We start from the raw sequence: 27,407 nt of genomic DNA on the forward strand, positions 1-27,407 counted from the left end.
AAAACTTGAGTTCTGGAAATGAACCGTTATTTTGCTTTGCTTTATTCCGTCAAATGTGACAAAAATTAATGTATTTTTTGTGCGACATTCGATTAGCACCTCTTTTTTAAGTTATTATTAGTTTATTTTGAATAATTTTCATTAAATTTAGTAAAAATGCTGAAAGCAAAACAGTTAAATGAAGCCGAAAGGGCCAAAATAAAGGCTTATAGTGTGGTCAATCAATCCATCAAATTTCCAAAAAAATTAACCGCAGCCGCAAAAGTTATTTCCTCATTCTTAAGAAATGAGCATAGCTATGGAAAAAATTTGAAGGGCCGGCCATCTCTTGTCATTACAGCAGCTGACAAGCGAATTATTTTGAGGCACGCATCGAATTCACACGACTCTGCAGCCAAGATTAGAGAAAAAACCGGTGTAAAAGCATGCGTGCGGACTGTGCAAAGCCTCGATTTCTGCAGAGCGCATATGTCCTGGACGAAGGAGTGGCAGCTTGTCGTCTTTTCAGACAAGACAGAATTTAATTTGGAGGGTCCCGATGGTTATGCTTACTACTTTCATGATCTTCGAAAGGAAGAGCATACTTTAGATCGACTGCACAGCTGTGCTGGTGGTGTCATGGTATGGGGAGCTATAACGAACTATGGCACCATTGAATTACAATTCCTTACTCGTCGTATGGATGCCACAGTTTACAATGGTGTACTAAGAACGGCGTTCAAGGATATTTTTGGACCCTTAGAATGGAAGTTCCAACACGATAACGCCCCTATCCACACCTCTAAGGTCGTAAAGTATTGGATTGAGCTCCAAAAAGTACCCTTGATATGGCCGCCATACTCCCCCGACCTTAACATAATAAAAAATGTTTGTGGGTGGCTAGCAAGCTAGGTTTACGAGTTTGGAAGGCAATATCCAACTGAAGCGGAACTCATTGAAGGAATAAAAAGTGCCTGGCAGACTATTTCTATAATAACTATATAAAGAAATTATATGATTCTTTACCCAACAGGCTGTACGAGGTCATAGTTAACCGTGGTTAACTTATTATTATTAATTTTTTAGGAATAAGTTGTAAATATAAAGAATTCAAATAAAAAAAAAGTATTCTCTGCCCATTTTCTTATGTTATTTGGCATTTTCAAGTGGGGGTTCTAATCAAATGTCCGGAAAAAAGATGATTTTTCTTATTTAATTCTTTAAAATTCTGTTAAAATGTTATTTTATTGAGATCGTACGTAAACTTTCATTTATTTTCGAGGATAATGTTACAAACTTTCAAAGGCAAAAAGTTCGTTTCAAATGTTTTATTTGATTGGCTGATATAAAGCTTCAAAGATAAGAAGCATAGGGGGCGATAATTGGTTGTCGGGCAATGTACATAGTAATCTACTAACTTTTCACTTATTTTAAACACTTTTTATTGTTTTGCTAACTACTATCGTGCTAAAGCCACTTTATAAAAAAAAAACATGAACACATATTAATAATGACAGATTGTGGAGCAAACAAAACAAACATTCCTTAATATTTTTGCAAATGTCAAAGTGACAACATCGAATTTGAATTTTCTTTTTTCATTAATTTTGTTTTCATAACTCGCCGTGTTTTATTTGTGTTAAAGTTTAAGTTCGTTGCAACTATTTTGGATATTAACACCGAATACATATGTAATATTAAAATTTATTCTACCAGGTAAAATAATTATTGTTCAGTGAAAAAGTTTAAATGAAATGTGCATTAAATTATTGAATATTTGCGAGAGATCTATTTCCCGTGAAGCATCTTTAATACCCAGAAGCAGCTACAATGCTACAACTGTTGGCTTCGGTGTGAAGGTTGATGGCAGTGGTTATTAGTACTCAGGAGGGTATCTAAAGTTGCGACAATAAAGACAAGCATTATCCAGAAAAGGAGCGTGTTTGTTCTTGTTGTTGTTGAAAAATGACATATGTATGTCATACAGATTTAGTACGATACTAAAAAGATAAAGTAGCCATTTGGTGATTTTAACTTTAGTAAAATGTTAAGAAGGTCTTCGAATCCAATCCCGAGGGATTGTGCAGTACAGGAAGACCGCGACTAAGGTGGCGCACCCAGGTGGTAGAGGACCTCATCCAACTTGGCGTGAGAAACTGGAGACAGCTAGTTAGGGACCGAACTGGCTGGAGACGCATGTTTGTTGAGGCCCAGGTCCGCCCCGGACTGTAACGCCACCTTAAGTAAGTAAGTAAAATGTTAATAAGATAGTACGATACTAAACTCGTTTAAAATTATCAAAATCCTTTTTTTAACCTAGTGTCATACTAAACATGATTTAACATCGTACTAAATCGTCTAAAATTTTGCGCCTCTTTTTACGAATTTTAGTTAGTTAGTTAGGAACTATTTTCTCCACTTCGAAAAACTTCGAAATCATATTTCTCTTAAGAAAATTGCTTTAACTGTGAAGACTTGTATAAGTTGAGATACGAACAGGCAGGCTTTACTAAAAAAATCAAACATAAATTAGAAAAAACTAAAGCCCAAACTGAAAATGCACGAGCTATGTACCTGTTTAGAGTTTAAAAATTCAACCTTTACATCGCAACAATAAAATACAAATGTTGCACTGTTTCTAAGGATTTCTGAACTTGGTTCATTTTGAATATTAATGTTTAAAGGCCAACTAATAACTCAACATATTATTCTACAAACGAATAAACTATTTTAACAAAGCTACAAAACTACAAATCACAAATCATTATTAACATTATGTTAAAATAAAAAGAAAAACTACGTTTAATTTAATATTTAATGTAATATTTTCAACAAACATTGTACATTTAACATTCATATTTCTTTCAACTATAACAACTGAATAAACATATAATTTACACTACAAACTATACCTTAAATTAAATTTATTTAATATCTCTGCTTCATCAAATAATAATAATACATAAGAGTTATGTTTAAGGGCCTTAAACAAGCGTCCATAAATTTAGTATTTGTCTTGCAAAAACCCACATAACAAAATACAAAACAAAAAATATTAATTAAAAACAATATAAAAACAACAACAAGATTTTAAAGAAATTACATATTATATTTTTATTATAAGATATGCATAAAAGATATTCAAAAAAGTGCTATAAATAATAAAAAATAATTAAAATTACAACTAATTATTACATACAGAATTTTACTTAAATCAAAAATTAACTAAATTAAGAATTGAATTAATTTAATTTTTCTATTTAAACATTAAATCAATAAAAACAAACAAGTATTTAATAATAATTACAAAAGAAAATAATTTTCTAATAATAATTAGAATAGTGTTAAGTTTTTTGTTTTTTTTTGTATAATTTTAAATGTTTGTTGGAATTTGTATAACAGCTTATATAATTTTTGTTTTGCTAATTTTCATTTTGGCGAAAAAAGCACAGAATGTACAGTACAGAGTGACAGAGGTAAGGAGAGAAAAATAATTATTTTATACATCAATATTTTTCTGTTCGATTTTTTGTGGTGGACTAGTTTTTGTTTTTTTACTTTGCCTCTTGGGGCCGATTCAAGAAAAGTTGTTCTACAATTCCTTCATCAGCCAGTGTTGAGGTGTCTCCAATATCACGATCGTTGATGGCAATTTTTCTTAGAACTCTTCGGACAATTTTTCCGGAGCGTGTTTTTGGTAGGCCAGGAGCATGTTGGACAATATCGGGTGCGGCAAATGCACCAATACTTTCACGTACTATTTTTTTAAGCTCATCTACTAGCTTCTTGTCGAAGTTTTCATTTGCATTGGGTGTGATAAAGCAATAAAGACATTCACCTTTGACCGGATGTGGTCGTGATACTACAGCTGCTTCGGAAACTCGTGGATGTCCGGTGAGAACTGATTCGACTTCAGCGGTTGACATAAGATGGCCGGAAACATTCAACATATCGTCAACACGACCGGTGATCCAGAGGTAACCGTCAGCATCTCGGCGAGCACCTTGAAAGATAAACAATTAATTAAGTCTTAAAACAAAAGCAATTTTGACATTTAAACAAATATTTTTTTTTTGGCGAATGGAACGCGATTGGAATTGAGCTGTCGAATTTATAGCTAAATATTTTAACAATATCGTTAGAATAGGAAACAATTATAAACATTCTAAAATGAACGAATAAGAAAATTTCGAAAAAGAAGATAGGTCGAAATGGCGATCTCAAGGCAACCTAGCCTGAGATCCAATTAGCGCTGTAGTGCGCCGTTTTGAAAACTCGTTTGACCTTTGATTGAAAGGGATAGATTTATAGAGAAGCTTCATAGCGATTATGCTAGAGCCATTTCGTCGCATTGAGAAAAAAGATTAGGTCTCTTATCTTTGTCTCAGATATTTCATCAAGTTCGTGAAATAAGGCTTTTCGAAAGGATTTCATTCTAGTGTTTGCCAAAGCAGGACATTTGCAGAGGAAATGGATTTTGGTTTCACTTTCTCTTTGGTCACTACAACAACTGCAAAAGGTGTTGTAAGAGATACCCAACTTCTCTGCATGAACTCCTATAGGCCAATGTCCGGTACAAATCGCAACAATCCTGGCTATGTCTTGAAGAAGATCGTTTGTAGGGGTTTTATTATAGGTGGGCCATATCTTATTAGATATAATGCAGTTGGGTAAATTGCTCCACCTTCGGTTTGATTCAGTTTGGTAGAAAGAAAAGATTTTACTCTTCATAGCACCAAGAGGAATGTTAACCATTTCCGCAAGTGAGCTATGAAGGGCCGATCCTTGCCTGGCGAGCTCGTCAGCCCGTTCAATTCCCACGATACCACTATGGCCCGGAAGCCAAATCAGGGTAACACCGAGGTTAATATTCAGGCTCGCAAGTTCATCGCGACGTTGCTGGACCAGTTTAGATGAGGATATGGCCGAGTTAATGGCTTTGACAGCTGCCTGACTGTCTGTAAAGGTAGCCGCATTTCGGTTTTGGTTTGGGTTTTGTTTAAGTATCTTACATGCCTCCCTTATTGCCAGCAGTTCAGCTTGAAAAACGCTAGCAAAGTCAGGAAGCCTAAAGGATTTAGCTACATTTAGGGACTCAGAAAAGATCCCAGAACCAACTCCGCACTCCATCTTTGAGCCGTCCGTAACGATGGTTGTGTCGAACACTATCGACACGATGTCATCCTCCCAATCTTCTCTGGATGGGAAAATAACCTTAAAACCCTTACTAAGTCTCAAAGTGCAAAGGAGTGCAGTAGTCAGTGTCTACCGAGATAATATCTGAGGAAATCAATTTCATTGTGTTACTGTGACCATAAGGTTTTGACAACCAGCTGTTTGATTCCTTCAGTCTAATAGCGCTGCAGGAGACTATGTATTTAATAAAAAGGTCGATTGGTAGAAGATCCAAAATAAAGTTTAATGCTACGGTTGGGCAAGTACACATGGCCTCTGTGGTGCCCACGCAAGCTGTTCTCTGAACCCTCTTTAGCTTATCAATATTATAGGCTTTGCTAAGAGCAGGCCACCACACAATCGAACCATATGTTAAGATTGGACGTACTACGGCTGTGTACGTCCATAAAATCATCTTCGACTGAGGTCCCCACTTTTTGCCGAAAGTTTTGCTGCAGGCGTAGAAGGCAACACAGGCCTTCTTAACCCTTACTTCAATATTAAGTTTCAAGTTTAATTTAGGGTCGAGTATAACTCCCAAATATTTTGCACTGGAAGACAATGATAGAATTTGACCGTTGAGTCGGGTTAGCGTGAAGGGCGGTACTTTAGTTTTGGTGGTAAAGAGCATCAGTTCAGTTTTACTTTGGTTAACTCCTAGTCCACAACTCGTGGCCCAGCTATTTTTTTTCAAAGCTGACTCCGTGATTTCACTAATCACAGAGGTGTACTTTCCTGATCGAAAAAGAAGATAAAGTTAATTAATCTACAAATTCGTTTATAATTCCTTCCATATTTCGTTAAATTTATTTGTTTAATAGCAAACTCTTTCTGAACGAAATAAATTACAAATTAAAAGAAAAACTTGTATCTGTTAAACTGACAACTAAAAATTACATAAGTATTAGTGCAAATTGGGGTGAATCTGCGGAAAAATCCATATCTGCTGATTTGATCTTAAATTAAAAATAAATCAATTTATCTTTTCCCACTAACTGTAAAGACAGCGAAATTTTTGATTTTTCGGATCTAGATCAAAAATAAATTGATTTATTTTACCCTTGGAAAATGGATAGTATGTATTTTTGCCCCTTTCTATTTTTACAATTTGCGGAAAAAAGTTTTGTAAGCTGTACAGGCAATCATCAAACAAGCACTTAAAATGACAGCAATTTTCCAATGTTACTGGTTTGACGTTTATAAACATCATTGGGCTGTCCTTTTTGCAAAATTGTTAACTATTATTGTCTTGTCAAAAAAAGGAAAAATCGGTCAAGTTTCATTGCGACGAACTGTTTCATTCATTTTTAAACAGCTATTGTTAAAAATTTTTGATCTGTCAAATCATACTATAAAATAGCTTTGAATTGAATAATGAATAACGAAAGAAAACTTCTGTTTAATAGCTTTAGAAGTTTAATATAAATTGGTATACACTCCACACCACATAAATAGGACACTCCTTAGTTTTTTTTCTATAGTCAATAGTTCCCAAACCAAACTTGCTAGAGACCTATTTTTTTTATCTTAAGAGTTAATTGTTTTTATTTCACCTGAAAAAAAAATTTAATGCTAAGGATTTAAGTATTAACAAAAAATTATTGATCAAAAACAGGCAAACTACGAGGTCCAAATTTTGCACCACTTGAATACGACACTTTAATAAAAAAAAAATATTTTAGAGTAATACTATTCTTTTTATTACGAACGTTACTGTGATTTGAAGTAACTGGAGTATTTTATTTAACAAACAAAAATGTTTTAATATCGTGTTGATCCACCTTTCTGCTCCAAAACTTCACACATACTGTTTGGAAGGGATGCATACAAACTGTCCAAATAATTTAGCGAAATTGAGCTCCAAGCCAATTCAATGGCTTGGGTTAGTTTAGACATAGTTGAATATTGTTTTTCTGATCCGTATACTTGACGTGTCAGCCATCCCCAAACATTTTCTATGATATTCAAGTCCGCACACTGTGTATGCTTCCTTACATGTTTTTCCCATATTTAGGCTCATAACCTACAAATTTGTATATCACGTGTCAGCTTCTCTTGACTTTTCCTTATATACTTTGATTTGTCCTTTTTCCGCCTCGGTCAACACTTTTCCTCGACCCATTTTACGTGTTTTTTAAATTAAATAATCGAAATTTACAAAATAGTGTGACCAACGAAAAATACAATTCCGCTTGACAAAGATAACGATTAAACTAAATGCATAGCCTATTCAAGTTGCGCAAAAATATTGCTTTAAATTAGACAAAAGTTAACATAAAGTGGAAAATGTATAACGGCTTTTTTCCAGAACTTGCAATTTGTCATAGAGAAAGAAGAAAAGAGTTGCAAAAAGATAACGGGAAAAGTACCGTTATTTTATCATTCCGCTTTTGAGTTATAAGCAAAGTAAAAAGAGTGTACAGGGTGTCCTATTCAAGTGGCGATGAGTGTTTTTTAACAATGAAATAAATTAACCTTAAACATAACTTTATTGTATAATGAAAATTTGTGCTTCGAGTTAGATGACGGATCAGTTAGAAATTCATTGTTTTTCCCACTTTGAAAGTTCAAAACCTAAATACAGATCGTAGTTTTTTGACACTTCAACAACGAGAACCGAAACAGTGTGATGACGGGTCACAAAACGTAACAATCTTAGCGTTAAGGAAAGACAACAGAGCAAAGCTTTCAAACTGATTTTTATGTTGGAATTAAATTTGGGTTCATTGATTTTGAAAACTGATCTCATTGAATATTATCAATCCGCCACTTGACGGCATTGACGTTGAATACTTTTGAAAGAACACATTTCGATACGTCATCATTTTATCCCACTCTTCTTCACTTATGATATGAAATTATTAGACTCTCATAAATTTGTCAGATTTTTGACATTTATCTGTCAGAAATATCTTTTAAGCTAGTCAATAAAAATTACTTGAGGGTTTACACTTAATTAAAATAAATATTCACGGAACACCATTTAAGAGGAAGAAAATGCTTACCATCTCCAGTACAATAATATCCTGGGAATTTTGAGAAGTACGTGTCCTCAAATCGTTCATGGTTATTGTACAGACTTCTCATCATACCAGGCCATGGTTTTGCAAATACAAGGTATCCCTCTCCTTCACCTGTTATTTCAATACCACTTTCATCTAATAAAATTGGTTTAACTCCAAAGAATGGCAAGGACTAAAAACACAAGAAGAAGAAAAATAATTGTTTGTCTTTGGTTTCTGTTAAATGACCTTTCGTACCGCTGATCCAGGTTTCATTGGAGTACATCCAGGAAGTGGAGTTATCACATGTCCACCAGTTTCAGTCTGCCAAAATGTGTCAACAATTGAACACCTCTCTTTGCCAATCATTCTATAGTACCATAACCAAGCTTCAGGATTGATAGGTTCACCAACACTTCCTAGGACTCTGTAATTTCAAATTCTTCGTTAAAAAAAATTCAAAACCTTACAAACAGTTTTGATGGAACTTACTTCAATGCACTAAGCTTATGTTTTTTGACAGGTGCATCCCCGAATTTCATCAAAGCACGAATAGCCGTTGGTGCTGTATAGAACTGTGAGACCTTATATTTGTCAATAACCTCCCAGAAACGGTCATTTTCAGGATAGAAAGGGGTTCCTTCAAACTGGATTTTGCAAAAAAAACAAACATTAATAAGATCTCAAAGCATTTCATAGACAAAAATTATTTACCAAAACTGAAGAAGCACCATTTGCCAAAGGTCCATAAACAACATAAGTGTGACCAGTAATCCAGCCAATATCAGCTGTACACCAAAAGACATCACCAGGCTTATAATCAAATACAATTTTAAAGGTAGTCGCAGCATAAAGCAAATACCCAGCTGTTGTATGTAAAACACCCTTTGGCTTTCCTGTCGATCCACTTGTGTACAACATAAACAATGGATCTTCAGCACCCATCCATTCAGGATAGCAAGCTGGCTCTTTGTCTTCCATCTCCTCATGCCACCAATAATCTCGATCATCCGTCCATGGAATGTCCTCCTCTTTGTAATTCTCCTTACACGGAGTAACCCGTTTCAAATGCGACACCACAATACATTTTTCAACACTATGGCCCATCTCTTCGACCTTCTCCAATGCAATATCACAGATAGCTTTCAGGTAGAGTGGCTTTTCACCACGCCAGGCTCCATCGGCTGTTAATAAAATTTTAGCCTTACAATCGAACATTCTTTCGGCTAAGGAATCCGATGAAAATCCAGCAAATACTATGGAATGTACAGCTCCGATACGGGCACATGCCAACATCGCAATTGGAAGTTCCAAGATCATTGGCATGTAAATCGATACACGATCGCCCTTTTTGACGCCATGATCTTTTAAGACATTCGCAAAACGGCATACCTCTTCGAGTAGCTTGCGGTAGGTGAGACCGCGTGAGTAGTCATCGGGATGGTTGCCTTCCCTGTAAAAATAAATGTTTGATTTTCAAAAAAGGTAAATCATGAAAACAAAAATTCTCTTAAATACTAAATTCCTTAAAATCCAACTCTCTTTGCGTCAAACGAATTCTCTTAAACTTTTACTCGAAGAAAAGTTCGTCATAAGATAACTCCCAAATAAAATTAACTAAGCTTAAACGAGATATTGTTATCAAACTAAATTTGGGGGCTTTTGCACCCTATTACAATATTTGTTTCTTTTTTTTAACTCGTACTCTCAATTGTGATCGATTTTATCCCTCTTTTAATTTGAAAAGTCTATGCATACGTAAATTTGTGATAAAATGGCTACAAAATTAAAATACATAATAAATCATACTAAGCCGCACCGCCCAAACCAGCAGCGCCTTGAAGTTCAAGTTCAAATCGATTGATGATGCAGAGGCAGCCTAAGAAATCTTAGTTTACATGCATAATTATATGACATCAAAAGTAGTGATCCCATTTCTCTAAAAACTTTTGAATTTAAAATTCAGAACGAGTTCACTTTTTGCAGAGCTTATACATTTTTATTGGTATTAGGTCAAGCAACCCATCAAGTGTAAACTCACCCTTTTGGTTATATTCCACTTTCATTTAGATTTGTAAAACAGAGCACGATTTTAATTTGGTCGTGTGCCAAGTTAAAAATTTCGGTGGTTTGACCTTTATTTAGGCACGATTTTTTTTGCTTGTGAATGAATGTGTTGGGTTTGTTTTTGTGACCGTTTTTTTCTTCTCATTGGGTCTGTTTAAAAATTCAAAGACGATTAAAGCGGCGGCCACAAAAGAGGGTGGATGAAGACTACATGTCTCCCTCTGATTGTAGGTCATAACAACTGTCATTTTAAATAATTAATACATATGTATATTTAAAATGCTAAAGAGCTTGCATTTCAATGCATGTATAATATGCCGGTAATGCAGTCTTATCCTCGATTAAAATAATCGGTGATTATAGTAATTATAGTTGTTGTTGTAAATAATTCACTTGTAGTTTTATTCTTCTTTAAAATTTCATTAAAATCTACTTTTATGTACTTTGACTGTCTATAAACATATTCAGAAAAAATAATCATTTATATACGTATCTAGTAATTGCTTCTTAAAATATGTTTTAAGAAAAATGTCAATCCTCCAAAGTGACCATTTAAACATTTTAAAACAAACAGAACTAAATGTATGTTTACATTCTTTTAACTTTTGTAATCTGTTCGCAATTAGCAACAAACGAAAATAAAAACACGTATGAATATATTTGGCATTTTTCTTTTTTAGTTCAGAGCAGAGCTCGAACTGTCAAAAAAATAATTGTGATTCTTTTTGAGCTCTGATCGTTCAGAGCTTCAAATTCGTGTTTCTTTTTTGGTTGTGAACATGTTCAGAGCGTGCTCTATGAGGTCGGAATAAAATAACGGAGTAAACGGATTAAACTGCTGAACACAGCCAATTTGATATTTGAAAGCCGGGAAATAAAAAAAAATCATTCAAAACAATAAAAATGGCGAAAGAGGATAGTCGCTTTGGTGCGGAAGGTAAGATAATTTCGAAAAAATATAATTGCCAGTACGTAACTTGATACAATCGAGGATTGTCGATCGTAGATCAACTCGAAACAAATTATTTTTGACAGCACGTAATTTGAGACGAGTTCCATTGTGACTTTTACTTTTACTTAAAAAAGTCATTGTGAACTATGTATAAAATGAAATGCCAAATGAGTTTCTTTGAAATTTGAAAATGAAGGCGAAGAAGTGGTAAAATCAAAAGAAGATATTTGAGAGATAACAGCAACCCATTCGAATTGAGTGAAATTGAGTAAATATTCAAAAAGAAAAAAATGTATAACATTTGTAAAACAATATTTGTTTAGCTTTGTGCAGCAGTTTAGAGTCAACAAGGAATTTTTTCACACGATACTCAGCTCGTTAGATCTTCCAGAAGACAGATGAAGAACATCAATTCCACCAATTCTACAGTTTTTTGCAACATTAAATCTCCTAACCAGTGGGAGTTACCAAACAAATGTGTTGCTAAGTATGACACAGACAACAATTTCCAAGATCTTTTGCAGAACGTTGAGTCTCCTGGAAAATAAGTTTTGTCCGGAATGGATTTAATTTGATAGCTCTTTTTTCCAATCTTTAAGACCTTTTTATGAAGGTTTAGGGATTCAATTAGTTTTCCCCACAGCATATTGCTATTTTTCCTCCCTTGGGCAGTTTCAAGAATTCCCCTTGCTAAATCAACGTGAGAACTCATAAAATTGTTCAAAATCTCAGTCTGTTTTTTATTTATTGACATATCATTTTGTTTTTCCATTTTTCTCATACAAAAATCACTGCCAACGTTAACTAATTTTTGTCGAGTGAAAACTTTTGTTTCAAACGTCAATTTGAAATTTGTGTGCTGCCAAATCTGGCGAAACAATCGACGACACTCGATTGAACCAAAATGTGTGCTGTCAATGTCAATTTAATTGTATTAATATTGGTGTAAAGAGGGGTATATCTGCCAAAAAATCCAGATCTGCAGATTTAATCGTAAATCAAAAATAAATCAATTTGAATGTACACTCGCGGGTTTTCTGTGCCCCAAACACGACAATTTTGCCTGTTTACATACCTGCCAAGATCAAAATGATCTTCATATGAAAAGATTATTTTTTGGCAAAATTGGCATCTTCCCTAAGTAGATTGTTTAAGCGTATACACAACCATATTCGCTCAGCGAAAGGATACAAATAATTATCTGTCAAATCAGACAAGAGCTAAGTGTTACCATTCACGAAATTAGCAATATTTTAAGAAAAAAAACGTTAGATGGCGGATATTATATTTAAATTAAATTAAAAACTCCTTTCAAGTTGATTTTATATTTTTTGAACAATAGTTGTCATAGAACATGCTGTCTAATTACCTTTCATTAGGCGGGTTCAGAAAACATAAGGGACTTCATTTGAAGGCAACTTCATTCGTTGAACGTACATTTTGACAACTTGTTAATTTTTCAAGTGTCATGAATTTCAAATTCAGAACTTAGCCTCATAAACCACTACTTCAAATTCATAGAACAAAAATTATTACTGTCTACAAAACACTCCCCAGACAAGCTGCAAGTCTATCACGTTTTGTATTTTGTATTGTAAAGAAATATTACTTATTTCTTTTTCAAATTTACAATGAACTTTTTTTACAGAAAGCATTAAATGAAGTTGTGCAGAAAATAAATAAATCATTGAATAATAAAGTTCAGCTTTTAGTTGAATGAAAAAAACAGGATCAATTGTCAATTTGACAAAAGTTTACTTGACTTGATTGTTAGGGAGATTTTTCTTGACTAACTTTCCAGTCAACTTTCCAATAAAGTTGCCTTAATTGGAAAGCAATTCAGATGTTGGAAACTTTCAAGTTCATTATGTCGTCTGAACATGCCCATTATATTTCTATTAACAAATGTCAAATCAGAAACGACATTTGCAGCCACTTGCATAAATTGTTTGATCTTTTGATATAATGACATTTGAGTTGCCTTTTAAAAAATATTCAATTTTCGGAAAAACGAACGGATCTTATGAGTAAATGCAGTAAAAACCCACTTCTATAATCTCCTTTAATTCCGGGAAACAACAAATAATTATGATTGTCAAACAAATACAAGTTGACGTCTAGATATTACAAGCTTTGACAATTACACTGCTAACCTACTCGCATAATTAAATGATAATAATTTTATTCTCTTTTTCGTTTTCAATTACCTTCAAGGAAACAAAGATAACATTGTCTAATTGGCGATTTATTAAATTATGCAAATATGTATGATAACGGCGACATCAAGTGTATTTTTATATCGTAGGTAATTTAAACGTATCAGTATCAGAAGTGATGAAAATTCATTATACACAGACGAAGTATCTATACAGAACTACATTGCTCGATGGATACAAAAATATACAATAATTATTATTGAAAGTATGGATAACCGGATAACCGGCTTAGAACTCATCAGCTGTTGATAATAATTAAGTGTCGGCAAACTAGAGCCCATCTGACTGGCGTTACACTATAAATGTATCAAATGTGTATTTAGTAATTTTTGTATATTTATATCGGATGACAGTCATCCATCATTTTTAACGCCCACTTCATCTATAGTATTTATGTGTAGGAAATTATAAAAGTGTTATCGGCTTTTTGGTAATTATTATTTTTGGAGCAGATGACTGGCAAAATTGTGGTTTTATTGTGTGCTTCAGATAAGTATCGAGTCGGTTTGATAAGTGTTCAATTCCGGTAATCTTGATTTTGTTATAGTTTATCCGTCAAATCTAAGAACTTTTAAATTAACACTGCAAAGATTGAAAACATTACAAAAGCCTTTACATTGTTTCTGCGCTAACCTGTTGTTTATATAGAACCTTCATTAGGTTGATAAACGGATATAGATTATTTAAAGACTTATAACTTTATGTTAATCTTAGAATGCCATATTATTTTCGTGACTTGTTTCGATCATGAATTAAAATTGCAACAATTGCTTTCAATCCAATTCTTTGTTTTATTTTTTAATAAATTAAATTCAAATAAGCAAATGGGAGATTGTTGATTGTCACCTTGATATTGACCCCGGTTTAAACACTTGCAGCTTTTATTACCTAATAAAATATATTCTTAACCATTTGGGTAGATGTTTTGTATGGAAAGTGGAACTACACAATCTAGAACGAATAATACAAATGCATTAAGTGTTACTAAGTGTTCCAATTTTAGTTCAATTTTGTGTAGAAAAAGAAAATTATACTAAAATTGACAGTTTTGACAGATGTCACCTTTTCACGTATTATCATTTAATGTAGCTTCCACCCTATTTTGTTAACTCTATCATTAAATAAGTAACGAGATGTCAATATAATTTTTGTTTTAAAGTGACGTGTACAGTTTTCAGATGAATTTAGTGTTTTCTATTTGTCATGATGTTGGCGTTCTGCATACGGAGCCATTTATATTGTAAATCATTTAATTAGTCTTCAAATGGTACGGATAAATTTAAATTATTTATTTTGTTCTTAAGCCTAGTACGCAGCTGAAGTGAAACGAATTTTTTCGGCGACCTCCAAGGAAAGCACAGCGGAAAAATATTTGTGGAGAGTTCTGTCAGCTGTCAAAAACAATTGACAAGTTCTGACAGTCAGCTACTGGTAAACAAAAGTGAAAAAGAAATCCATTTATTAACATTTTGTTGAACAGTTAGTACATGTTTTTTTTTTCATTTCTGCAGCCATATTACTCCAGAGGCTTTCAACGGCTGAATAATTTTTGTGAAGCCTATGCTCCAACTTCCAAATAGCTTCACTGGCTTCGACCAGAATTTTTACCTCCGAAGAGAAATCCATTTTTTTTCTTCAGTTTATTTCTTGGAAGTTAAAGTTCACTGCTCGTCTTCATTACTTCTGGCACATCACCAATAACATCTTCAACATCCTCAGTTTCCGATTCCGAAATGTATTGTTGGAACACATTAGACAAATCCATTTTATTTTAAATTTTAAATCAAATATAAATCAAAGTCAAAACACCGTAAGTCACGTGTAAACAATTTTGTTTAAATACAAAAATTAAACGTCAAAATTTCGCAAGTAAAGCCTAGTACATACTTATGAACCATCTCGTGAACCCATACAAATTTCGGTTTTTGGTTCACCCGTGAACTTGCTCGTGAAGCTGAGTGGAGAACAAAGTGGAGAGTTTTCGTTCACGGGCAATTCACGTGCAAAATGTACGGGAACTGTTGGTGAAGCTTTGACATTTGGTTTGTTCATGTTCACAACGTGTACTCACAAGTGTGTACCAGTGAGCAATGTCAAAAGTTCACTTTCTCCACTTGCGAACGTTCACTTCACGAGGAAGTATGTACTAGGCTTAATTAATATGCCGGCAATTAAATTGAGTGGAGAATTGTACTAAGAAATCTAGTACAGCTAACCACTAAAATGACACTCAGTAGCGAAAAACGAAAAGCTCAACGAACTTTTTCGTTTATGATTTCGTCATATCATTTTTGTATGGGAATTTTCGTTTCTCATCAGCAGCGTTCTAGGCTTGAATTGAAAATCAAATTCAAAATAATTCAATTTCTTAAGTGTTGTTTACACTGGTAAACTTGATTTTCTTGCGACTAGTGGAAAAAGACGAAAAATAAAATTGTTCTGAGAAAGATTTATCTATAAAATACATGATTTTCAGAATCAAACAAATTAGTGAGCCACATGAATTGATGTTTTTTACGGATAGTGAAACAACAAAATCTCAAATGTTAAAAATTTGAAAAATATTTCCAATTCTAGTTCAAATTTTTGTAAACAAAAGAAAATTGTTTTAAAACTGACAGTTTCGAGGAAAAAATGAACAAACATCTAACTAGAGCAAATTGTAATACATACATATTTGCAACTGTCTCCTTTTGACGTTTCATTATTTAATATAGCTGACATCTAATTTTTCATGTTTTTTTATGCCAGCCCAATTTTCCGTCAAAATAGTTTTTATATTCTGTTATATATGTTAATTCAAGGTTTTCTGTTTGTCATGCAGGATCAGCTTTTGACATATCGTTAGTACCATATAAAGTTTTATGGCTTAAACTTTTTGGGTAGATGATTCGTATGGAAAATGGAACTTCACAATCTAGAACGAATAATACTAATGCATTAGGTGTTCCAATTTTAGTTCAATTTTTTGTACAAAAAAGAAAATTGTACTGAACTTGACAGTTTTGACAAATGTCACCTTTTGACGTATTATTTTTTAATTTAATCATAAAATAATTATAAAGTCAAAGCAGTATTTTAAAGTGACGTATACATTCGTCAGATGCGATTAGTGTTTTCTATTTGTCTTGATGTTGGCGTTCTACATAGCAAACCATTTATATTGTAATTTATTTAAGTAGGCTTCAAATGAAAGGGATAAATTTCAATTATTTATTTTGTTTATAGTTAAAAATAATGTTTGAATTAATTGTCAATTTCTAAAGTGTTGTTTACACTGGTAAACTTGATTTTCTTGTGGCTAGTGGAAAAAATAATACTGTTCTGAGAAAATATTGCTTATAAAATTTATGTAGATATCTTCAATGATTTCTTGACTGATTCCTTTTGACGTCTCATTATTAAATATCGCTTAAACCTAATTTTTCATGTTTTTTTATGCCAGCTTTATTTTCTGTTTTTAAAGTATGGTAGAAAACCATCGACAAGAGCCAGATTTTTGTATTTAAAAATTGGTACAACTGAAAGAAGACCTGTCAGATTAATAATAAGAAAATAACTCACATAGAAGAAAGTTTTGTGAAAATCAATAGTTAAAATTAACTTCAGCAAAAAAATAACTAAAACTAATAAAATGGACAATTTTCAAGAAGAAATTGTAAGAAAACATCTGGAAATCGATATTATATAAAAAAGTTCATTTAACAATTGCAGCTTTGACATAAAATAAAAACTTCAAAAAGGGGGTTTGTTCGTAGACTACTACATTAACATGTGGTGTTAAAGCAAGCTTGAAGCTCGTCTCAATTCTTTATATAACTGAATCGAGTTTAAATGAGCTTGATTCGACTCGATTCCATTCGGGGATCGGAGTCAAAACTTAATTATCTTTTCTATTCTTGCAAAATAAGCCCAATTAATCCATATTCATTAACAAAACTAAATAATATCAACAGTAACAGATAGATTATTTTTTTTCCAATGGGAAATACATGATTCCAAACACAGCCATCGAGAGACGAATGCAATATCAATCGTACCAACATTTGAGAAAGAAATCACATAAGATTCATTCGAGACTCGTATAAATGTCAAAAACGCATCCGTAGTAAGATTCTACTTTAAATTTTATCGGTAGCTTTCATACTGCGGATATTATTATTGTTATTCGTGTAAAATCTTACTATACTATTGATAGATTTTCCAACAAAACACGGGTATTATTCCGTCAAAATTGATTTTCTTAAAATGACGTATGTATAAATTCTGCTTATATACATTCAGCGTTTTCTGTTTGACATTCAGGATCAGGTGTATTGACGTATCGTTAGTGCCATATAAAGCTTTATGGCTTAAACTATTTGAGAGGTTAAAAAACAGAACTATTTCTATCTTGATATTTTTTTAACAAATGTCAATTGAGTGGTGGAAAATATTTGATTTCATTTACACATCAGAAACTGACAGTTTGAAGTTAACAGCTCAATTGTCAAAGGTTAACAAGAGATAGTATTGTGCAAAACTTATTACTTTCATTTCTAAAAGAATTACAACAAATTCAAATTATTTGTTTTCTTCTTTTTATTGAAAATTAACTTCGTCTCTGTAAATCGGTGCATACAACCTTTCAAACTGTTAACTATTTAGTCTTGAGTGTTGTTTACATCGGAGTATTTTTTGATTTTTTTTCGAGGCTAGTGGAACACGACCAAAAATAATATTAGTTGTGTAGAACAGCACAGGACAGCACAGTTTCGCGAGAAACGTCAGATCAAGTTAGAATAGTCAGTTAAACGTCAGTTGTCAAAAAAAAATGGCAAATTGTGTGAATGTTTCGTTTTTCGCTTATTTTTTGTGTTTTTACTTAAAATATTATTGAAATTGAAAATCAAATGACTGCTAAGATAATACTAAATGAAAATGTCAGTGGTTAGTTAGTAGTTTTTTTTTCAATTTATTTTATAATTATTCAATTAAACAAATTGGCAAAATAACTTTATTTTAATTTTTTTAAATCACGAGAAAAAAAACACAGCCAAATCAAAACGTAAACAAAAGAAATGAAAACTTCGATTTTGACATTTCTCACGAGTCTGTTCTAACCTGATCTGACTCAAAAGCAAGAACAGAAAATCCTGTTCTAAACTGTTCTAGGTTTGTCAATGAACAGGAAAGTAAACCAGTTCAGCACAGAACAAACCTCAATGAACAGCAAAAAGCTGTACTTTTCTGTCTAGAAACAGTGAACAGTGAACACAGCTATTGTCATTGGTTTTGAGAAAGATTTATTTTAAAAAAAAATGTCAAATGACAGTTGAAAATTTAGTTTTATTCAATTTATTTTGCCCAATGAATCATGAAAGAGAGGAAAATCAGCGAATGGGCAGATTTTAATAAAGAAATTGGATTATTTCTCCAAGGATTACCGCATAAGTTACAAGGAGGTAAATCTTTCAAGAAAAATAGTAATTGCAAAAACTAATTTTCGTTCATAAATAGGTTTATAAAGTTGGGCTGAAAGAGTTTTTCAATGTATAAATATTTATATTTAAATTGTCACAGCAACTGCAGGTTGATTGACATATGTCATTTAAATGTATCCTAAGATTAAACTTCATTATAGGATATAACACACACAATCAGTTTTATTTTAATGAAGAAGCATTTATTCAAATAACAAAAGCTTTCATGTTTTTTTCATTTTTGTTTTGTTTTTCTGTGAGAGCGAGCTTTGTCGAATGGCATTAAATTCTGCAAAGAGAACAGCAAATTAATGCAAATAAAATTAAAACAAATGAAAACAGACAACAAATACTAACAGACAAATTTTTAGAAAAGTATCTGAGAATTCACAGCCAGCAGCACTATCGGTGGAAGAAGTGACGACTGACAGCAGCCAGCCAGCGTGCCACGCCATGGCCGGTAAAAGTGGCGAGTTGAACTTAGTCACTTTTGGATTGGCCCGGAACAATCGGGCGATTCGCGATTATAGTGGATCGCGTGTTTCTGTTTAGATGTTTTTTATTTTTTTCTTATTTCCTCTCTTGCTCTCTTTTATGAAGGTTTTTTTTTTATTGGAAGGGAACACAGGTACACACATAAAATATAAAATCTTTGAATATTAAATTTAACTGGAAATTCCATGCGTGTTTTTTGTGTAATATTTAGTCGATTATAGATACAAAAATAATTGTTGTATAACCGACCAAGACCAACGACACAAAACTGGACAACTCACGACTAAAGAGGTTATGTCAGGGATCAAATAAACAAAAGCTGCAAGCATTGATATTTTCGTCTAGACTTTCTGGTGACTTGAAGTGTTAGCTTAAAGAAGATATTAACACAACAAAATATGTGATAAGAAATGAATAACTCAAAGCACAGTAATTTAGAGTTATTTCTTCAAGAACCGAAAGTAAATAGTTTTTGTACAATGCTGTTTATCATAAATTAAGTTAAGTTTTAGGAAGTCAATTGTTAAACTATGTGAACTGTCAAATGTCAGTTTTTGATAGTGTAAATGGCCTTAAACCTTTTTCACCACGGGATATGAACTGACCATAGCGGCATCTGATGTTTGTTAAATGCATCGTGTAAATGTCGAGTTGAAAATGGTTTGCATAATTCAGAACATTTAAAATAGTAGTAATGATTTTTCAACCTCAAAAATTAGTTCAAAGTTATATTCAAAAGTGAAGGCCCTTTTCTAAAACGTCAAACAAACATCAATTTGACAGTCAAATGTTGTTTATATTTTTGACACAAATATTGCTATTGGTAAATATGCAAACGATATCCTCTAACACAAATGTGATCAACGTCAGACAATTTTCTTTAAATTATTCAAAATGTTGTTATCGTTTTGGAATTTCAAATGGGTGACTCTTGCTCGTTGCATTTAAAAACATTATAGGTATGGTATTTTTTTTCGCGAATGACGTTTTGTTTTCGAAAACTGCCTAAAAATTAGCTTTTGCAAGTCCATTTGTCTGCTTAAGACAACCCAATTATATCAATTTCTATTATGGCACACATTTCTTTTGCCAATTGGGCTACCAATTAAAGTCAACGACTCGGCAAAAGATTTAACAAGGAAATTATTGTCTCTTCTTCTGAATCAAAAGTATTTTTATCTTCTTACAAAAGTCAATGACACATTTGATTAATTAAAATTGTCTTATTTTTACAAAAAAAAATGTACCCCAACAGCGAAAAATTACATCGTTTGTTCCTCGAAATCCCAAAATGAAAAAAATGACTCTCTTTAAAAAAATTTAAGTTAAAAGATTTTATTTTTAAACTGCTCTAAAGTCCAATAAGGTGAACCACACATCACTTAATCGGAAGTAAGACTTTCGTTTTACTTTTGTTGCTATTTTGTTGTTGTTATTTTGCAATTTGGTTGCGAATTGCTGCTGCTGCCGCTGTTGCTGCTGTTAGGTGGTGGTAGCGATAGATATATCTTTACCTTGGCAACAAAACGTAGAAACATTCGTTTTTATAGTTAAATGACTTACACCTTCACGCGCGCCCCAGCCACTGCTTGACTTATTGTTTGTCTATACATAAGTATGCTATAGGTTTTATTTTATATTTATGCAATAAACAATTAATTTATTCATCGGAACACACTCGGATATTGTGTCGTGACTCGTGACGTAAAAAAAAATGTCCCACTACAAAGTTTAAAAGAGCGAATTTAATTATTTACACTTCAAAAACATTTTACATGCACCTAACCTACTCGTATGTACAAACACCACCACTTTTTTTAAGTAGGTAACTTTATATCCGAGTCGGTGCGAATTAAAGGGTTATTTGAAAATTACCTAATTTTAAAAAATTTGCCTCCACTTATCTAAATTAAAATGTGTAAAAAATGCTTCCGCAGAAATAATATGATGATTTGAAATAAACAAATTAGCTTTAAGTATTTCTGTGTGGTTCATAAATTCCTAGTGGAATTGCGTTAGACAAACTTATTATTGGACATTTGAACGACAAGGTACAAGTTCAATATTCAAATAAAATGTATAAGTTTTTTCAGCAAACAAACCTTAATAGATACTTATGCATGTACAAAGTTATAGAAAGTACGCACTAGGCTAATTTGGTTTTTCGATTATCATTAATAAGAAAATGTATATTTTCTTTTACTGTCAAAATGTAAAGTTTTTTCGATTGTGAATTATTAAATCAATTGAACTCAATATGAATAAGTAGAGAAATCTGTATATTATTACATTAATTATAAACAGTAGGAAATTTGTTCGTAGATTTGACGTTTGTTATTGTGAATTGTTGTTTAAATTTTGGCAACGCTAAAGTCAATAACCTATCGAACATTTCTGAATGGCGCCAAATGTCAATTCTACTTGAAGTAATCAACTTAGGTATGCCACGTAGTATAAATGTAAATGCCTTCGTTTTGAAATTATATGTGAAAATAATACATTTGGCATTTTTCTTTTTTAGTTCAGACAGAGTAGAGTAGAGTTCTGAGCAGAGTATGTTCAGACTCCTCTGATTTAATTATGAAACAACTTGTCCACTTAACTGTCATGATTTGAAATGTCAAATCTCAGACTGTCAAACGTAAATATTTGTTAATCAAGAAAAGTAAGACTAGTTTATTGTTCAACAAAAATGGATAAAGCTTTTATTTTAAAGGAAGCATTTGACGCCTGAAATAAATTTGATTCAAAAAAATGCTAATTTCTAAATTATCTTACCTTCTCAACTAGGGCGACCAGCCTCTTGCGCCATTTTTATTGTTTTGACGATGATTTTTTTTAATTTACCGGCTTTCAAATATCAAATTGTTCAGCGTTTTAATCCGTTTATAGGCTTTTCACACCAAGTCCAAGACCCGGTTTTCACGAAATTATCGGTTTTCGCCGAAAATCTACATCGAAAACTTTAATTTTCCCATACATTTTTGTTAAACAACAATTTTGCGTAAACCACAAGTTTTATATAAAACCTGTAGAAAACTAGTAGCAACACAAAGTTGAACTAAACAAACAAACCTTTCGAAACATTCAGCGCTCAAATTAATGTAAACAAAACAGCTGATGGCTGCTGTCAAAACAAATATTTCATTTTTAAATAAATTTGGTCGTGGAATAAGAATTATTTCTTTTTGTTTTTTACTTACAGAATATGGAAGAGAAAAAAAAACAAAATTGAAACTTTAGGGGAGCTGCGTGGCAACAGAAAAAATTGCGGGAAAATTTACCAACTTCGAGAATAAAAACTCCGGTGACTATTTGCGGCACTGGCGGTTCTTTTATGATCCTCCAGAGTTTTAAACGCTCTTTGTTAAGCGAGGAACGGGGATTCACTATCGCTAGTGGCGTGACGACCCAAAGACAAGGAAGACTTGCTCATAGTTCGTACTGACGTTTCCAAGGGATGCGTCTTCGAACTCGTCGCAACAAATATGTTTGACGCTTTCGCTTACTACCTGGAGAAAGACTTTCGGGTAACTGTGTAGGAAAATAAGTATGAAAGAAAATTTCTGGTGGAGGCTTAGTCGCAGCGGGCTAGAAAAATCTGCGCCAAAACATTCCACAAAGGGGGGAATCGTTGTGCCAGTGAATAAAACCACAACAGTGGGCTACCGCAACTTGATGAACAGACTGCCAACATTAAGAAGATCCTAAGTAGCAGGCGAGTCCTTGACCTCAAGTTGCTTGAACGGCCACAATATATGGCGATTCTGAAGGCACATTTGGCCAACAGAAGCAATAGTCATAAGATCAGTATTTTGGATTGAATTTGTTGTGAAAGAAGAAGAAAATGTTTTAAATAAAATTAATTTTTATTGTAACAGTTTTGTTTGTCGTTGATTCTATGACATATTTTCTACACAATTAACTTCTCCTTAGTGAATTGTTCGGACCAGTTGAAGTGAACAAAGAGGATAGCTGCAGCCAAGCGAGCTTCTGGTTCTTGTTGGTTCATGTCGTGCGCCCATTCCAACCGTCTCCAGAACTTCAGCTGAAACTCTTCTTTGAGACAAGCTAGTGTTACGGCCTTGTCTGCGCTGATATGCTGCTCTATCACGGCACAGGAAATAATTATCGACTTAAGGCTTAAACCTAGAAAGATAACCTACGTCGAATAGACGTATAAATTATGTGTATCACTTATGGTCTATGAAATATGGTTATCTTTCTAGGGTTAAGAATGTTTGCACTTCAAGAATTTTCAAAAAATTGAATCATCTTAAGAATACATACTATAGAACACCTTCCCTGTGAAAGGAAGTACTTGGAAAATGACGTTTTTTTATGATAGAGGATTGAGATAATGAAAAAAAGTTTAACAAAATCTTCAAATTTTGTTCAACAATTTTTTCATCAGTACAAAATTTGGCTGCCGGTGTTAAACAAATTTAAATGTCAAATTAAAAAGTGTAAATTTTCGGTTGTGAAACTTTTTACCGAAAACTCAGTTTTGGGTTTGGTGTGAAAAGGCTATTACTCTGGTATTTTATTCTGAGCTCACAGAGCGCGCCCTGAACATGTTCAGAACTAAAAAATCAAACACGAATTTGAAGCTCTGAACGATCAGAGCTTAAAAAGAATCACAATTATTTTTTTGACAGATCTGAACTAAAAAAGAAAACGCCAATTAAGATTAGTCCGATTAATAGGTACATAGCTCCTAGACATCCCTGACATTACTCGCACACAGGAATGGTTGAGAGGTGTAAGTCACTAAGCTTTATAGTTTTTTAAGGACTGTTGTGACACATAATTTATTAAACTCCTTGAACAGAAAGTAAAACAGCTGCAGCTAAAATAATAACTGTAGAATATGCTGTCATTAAAAACGATTACTTTTTGTTTAAAGCTGGTCCTCAATTTTCCAGCTTATAATTCTATGATCTTAGAGATTTCAGTATTCTCATGAATAGAAATAAAATGTCTTATGTTTGCTGTTAGAAGTCCTATAATAATTTATTTATTCGATTTGTCAAGAATTTTATATTGCGTAATTCAAAAAGGATAAAAAGAAATGCTATTGATAATTTGATTGCTAGGTGAGGATAAATAGTGAATAGTTTTTATATTTAATTCTCCTGCTCTGTCAAATGTTTGTTTGAGCAATTTTTCAGAAAGCTTAAAAAAAAATTCCAATAGTAGTGCTTTTTTACTATTATTGTACATTTTTAATTTGAAGGTCTGTAGATCCACAATTCTGTTGAGCCAAAAACGGAGCTGAAACAGGTATTGAGGTCGTCGCTCAACGAAGCCCTGCACTCTTTCTGGTATTCGAAACGTTTTTGAAGTGTGGAATTACTGACTAACCTTCTTGTTTCCTTGAAGACAGATATTGAATGAAGGTCCTATCAGGAGCTTATAATTATGAAAAAATACTGATGTCCTTTAGTTTTTTGAAGATCTAGACTCATAGGACGATGTTTGCTTATTTTACTTGTACAAAATTTCGAACCCAACATTTATTATCTTAACATGACATTAAGATGGTATATAAGTCGAAAATAGTGGCCATTCTATCCTCGGTCCTATAACTCAAACCGTTGGTTGGGTCGTTTAAGTTAAAACTTGGAAATAAAGGTTTTAAGCAGATTTGTGGCAGCCATTTTTTTTATTTTTAAGACTAAAAATAACAGTAGTCCCGATACAAAACAAAAAAGAGGCTGGGTTGCGACCCACACTGATAACTTCCCATTCCGTCTGTCTATTTGTCTTGTTTAAAAGTTTGTAGGTTTTCGTGTTGGGTCAAAAAAGTTAGTTGAATTATTCTTACAAATTTTAAAATTACCAACAATATTTTTAATATAAAGAAATAGTTTAGTTTGAAAATAGATTTTTAGTCAAAAAAATGTTTAACCAATTTTAGTAGCATTTCTTAAATTTCACAAGTTAGATAAATGAAGAACCGAACATCAATTCTTACCAAATTTGCGTACTATTTTTTGTAAATTTTATTTTTTGTTTTAAAAAAACGACTCTTGGATTTTTATTGGAAAAACTACTGAATATCGAAAACAATATTTTCTGTGAATTTAAAAGAGTTTGATTAAATTTTTACCAAGTTTGAGTATTGTTTTTTTTTGTTAGGTTTTTATTTTTTGTAAAAAAAATAGATTTACCTCAAAATTTTACTGAGTGTTGACAACAATATTTTTTAAAAGATAAAAGTAGTTTAAAGCCAATATCTCAAAGTTTTGAAAAGATATTTGAGTCCAAAATCAGTTTTTACCAACTTTTATTAATTTTTTTTTAAGATTTTTATTTGTTATAAGAAAACTTTCAATTCAATTTTTCTTAAATTTTTTCCGAATGTTCCAAACAATGTTCTTTATAAGTTAAAATTAGTAAGATTTTATTAATATAAATTTTTGAAAAGATATTTGAGTCGAAAATCAATTTTTACCAACTTTTATTAATTTTTTTGTTTAGGTTTTTACTTTTTTGTAAAAAACTGTCAATTTCTCAAACATTTTCAGAATGTTGCAAGCAATATTTCTCAAAATTTTACCAGATGTCAAAAACGTTTTTGTTAGTTGCACAAAATTGTTTTGGAGATAAAATCATTTTGTATCCGTAAAATTTTGGAAGTGACAAATTTTTTTTGTCAGTTTTTTTTTTGATTCATAAAAAACCGTTAGTTGTTTTTTTTCAAAAAATATAATTGTTTGGTATCACGTTACATTATATTATATAAAATTTAATTCAGGTCTCTAGCGTTTTTGGTTCGTAAGATATTTAAGGTTAACCAAAATGTTCACCTTTTTTTAAACTACTATGGTAAAAAAAACCACCCACGCAATTTTCTTGAGAGATCTTTCTGATTCTTTCTAGTCTTTTTATCTGTAAAACAAAACTTATTTGAAGTCGAAAGCTCTTCTGGTTCTTGAGCTATGAACAACGAAAAAACGTTACGAACGTACGGACGTACGAACGTACGTACACACGCACGCACAGACATCTTTCTAAAAATCTTTTATTTCGACTCTAGGGTCATTGAAACGTCGAGAAATGTCAAAATCGAACCCATTACAATTACTTCCTAAAGAAAGTTATCAAGGTTTTTTTTTATTATTTAAAAGACATTTACATTTTTAAAAACAAATTTATTTTATGGGTGATTTATTTGTAAAAAGAGCCTTTGCATACAGGAGTACGTTTTAGGCTCTTTATTTTCATGAAAACAGGAGGTTGATTGAATGGAGGTATGATTAGCAGCTTATTTGTCAAAAAGGACTGATCTCTTTTAGTTTTCTGAACACTCAAACTAATTTTCGATTTAATTTTATTTTAATATCATTGAACACTTTTCGGAACTATGTTAATGAAAACAAACTCGAACCGTTGTGGCTTTCTTGTTAGCTTATTTTTAAAAACTGTTATTATTTTTGTTTTGTTATTTTGGAAACAGCTTGGGACTAAAAGAAAACAAAAAACGTAACCAACGTAAACCCCTGTTTTTAAATTGAGATAAAATTTTATTTATTTGGAAAAAAGGTTCACAAAAACTAACACGTCAATTGAATCTGGAATTTTCAAAGCCCAATAAAAACCTAGCATTTAGAGTGCCCCGAAAAAGTCTTTAATTTTTAAGTTCAAAATGGGAAATAATCTACCTTAAAACTATAATAGCTACACTTAGGCGTATACGCACTTTATTTTTTCTTAAAAGGCAGAGTTTCTACCATCGCTTCACAATCGAAAAACTTGAAAAAATGTTATTAGGGTCGACATCTAATATATTATATTTATATAGGGTTATTTAATAAGACGTTAAGAACTGTCACTTTGAAAGCTGTCAATTATTGAAATTTGACAAGTAAGAACCACGCCATTACTACAAAAGTAGTGAAGGTTTTTTAATAAGACGTTAAAAACTGTCACTTTGAAAGCTGTCAATTATTGAAATTTGACAAGTAAGAACCACGCCATTACTACAACAGTAGTGAAAATTTGAAGTTCACAGTTTTGCAAGTAAAGTTTACTTTACTCTTGACAATGAAATCAA

The 27,407-nt window shown here is 32.4% G+C and overlaps 1 protein-coding gene across 1 annotated transcript in view; it reads right to left on the reverse strand.

Moving 5' to 3' along the window:
- Window positions 1-3,521: 3,521 nt before the first annotated feature.
- The window catches only part of LOC129944236 (acetyl-coenzyme A synthetase), a 34,719-nt gene continuing 10,833 nt past the window's right edge, over window positions 3,522-27,407 (reverse strand). The window contains exons 2-6 of the mRNA XM_056053546.1: window positions 8,871-9,609; window positions 8,649-8,803; window positions 8,415-8,583; window positions 8,160-8,349; window positions 3,522-3,982 (exon numbers count right to left, since the gene is read on the reverse strand). Coding sequence (XP_055909521.1) covers window positions 3,534-3,982; window positions 8,160-8,349; window positions 8,415-8,583; window positions 8,649-8,803; window positions 8,871-9,609 — 1,702 coding nt within the window. The 3' untranslated portion in view covers window positions 3,522-3,533. The remainder of the gene's footprint in view (window positions 3,983-8,159; window positions 8,350-8,414; window positions 8,584-8,648; window positions 8,804-8,870; window positions 9,610-27,407) is intronic.

The sequence above is a fragment of the Eupeodes corollae genome, chromosome 2 (genome assembly GCF_945859685.1).
Source record: "Eupeodes corollae chromosome 2, idEupCoro1.1, whole genome shotgun sequence".
NCBI lineage: Eukaryota > Metazoa > Arthropoda > Insecta > Diptera > Syrphidae > Eupeodes > Eupeodes corollae.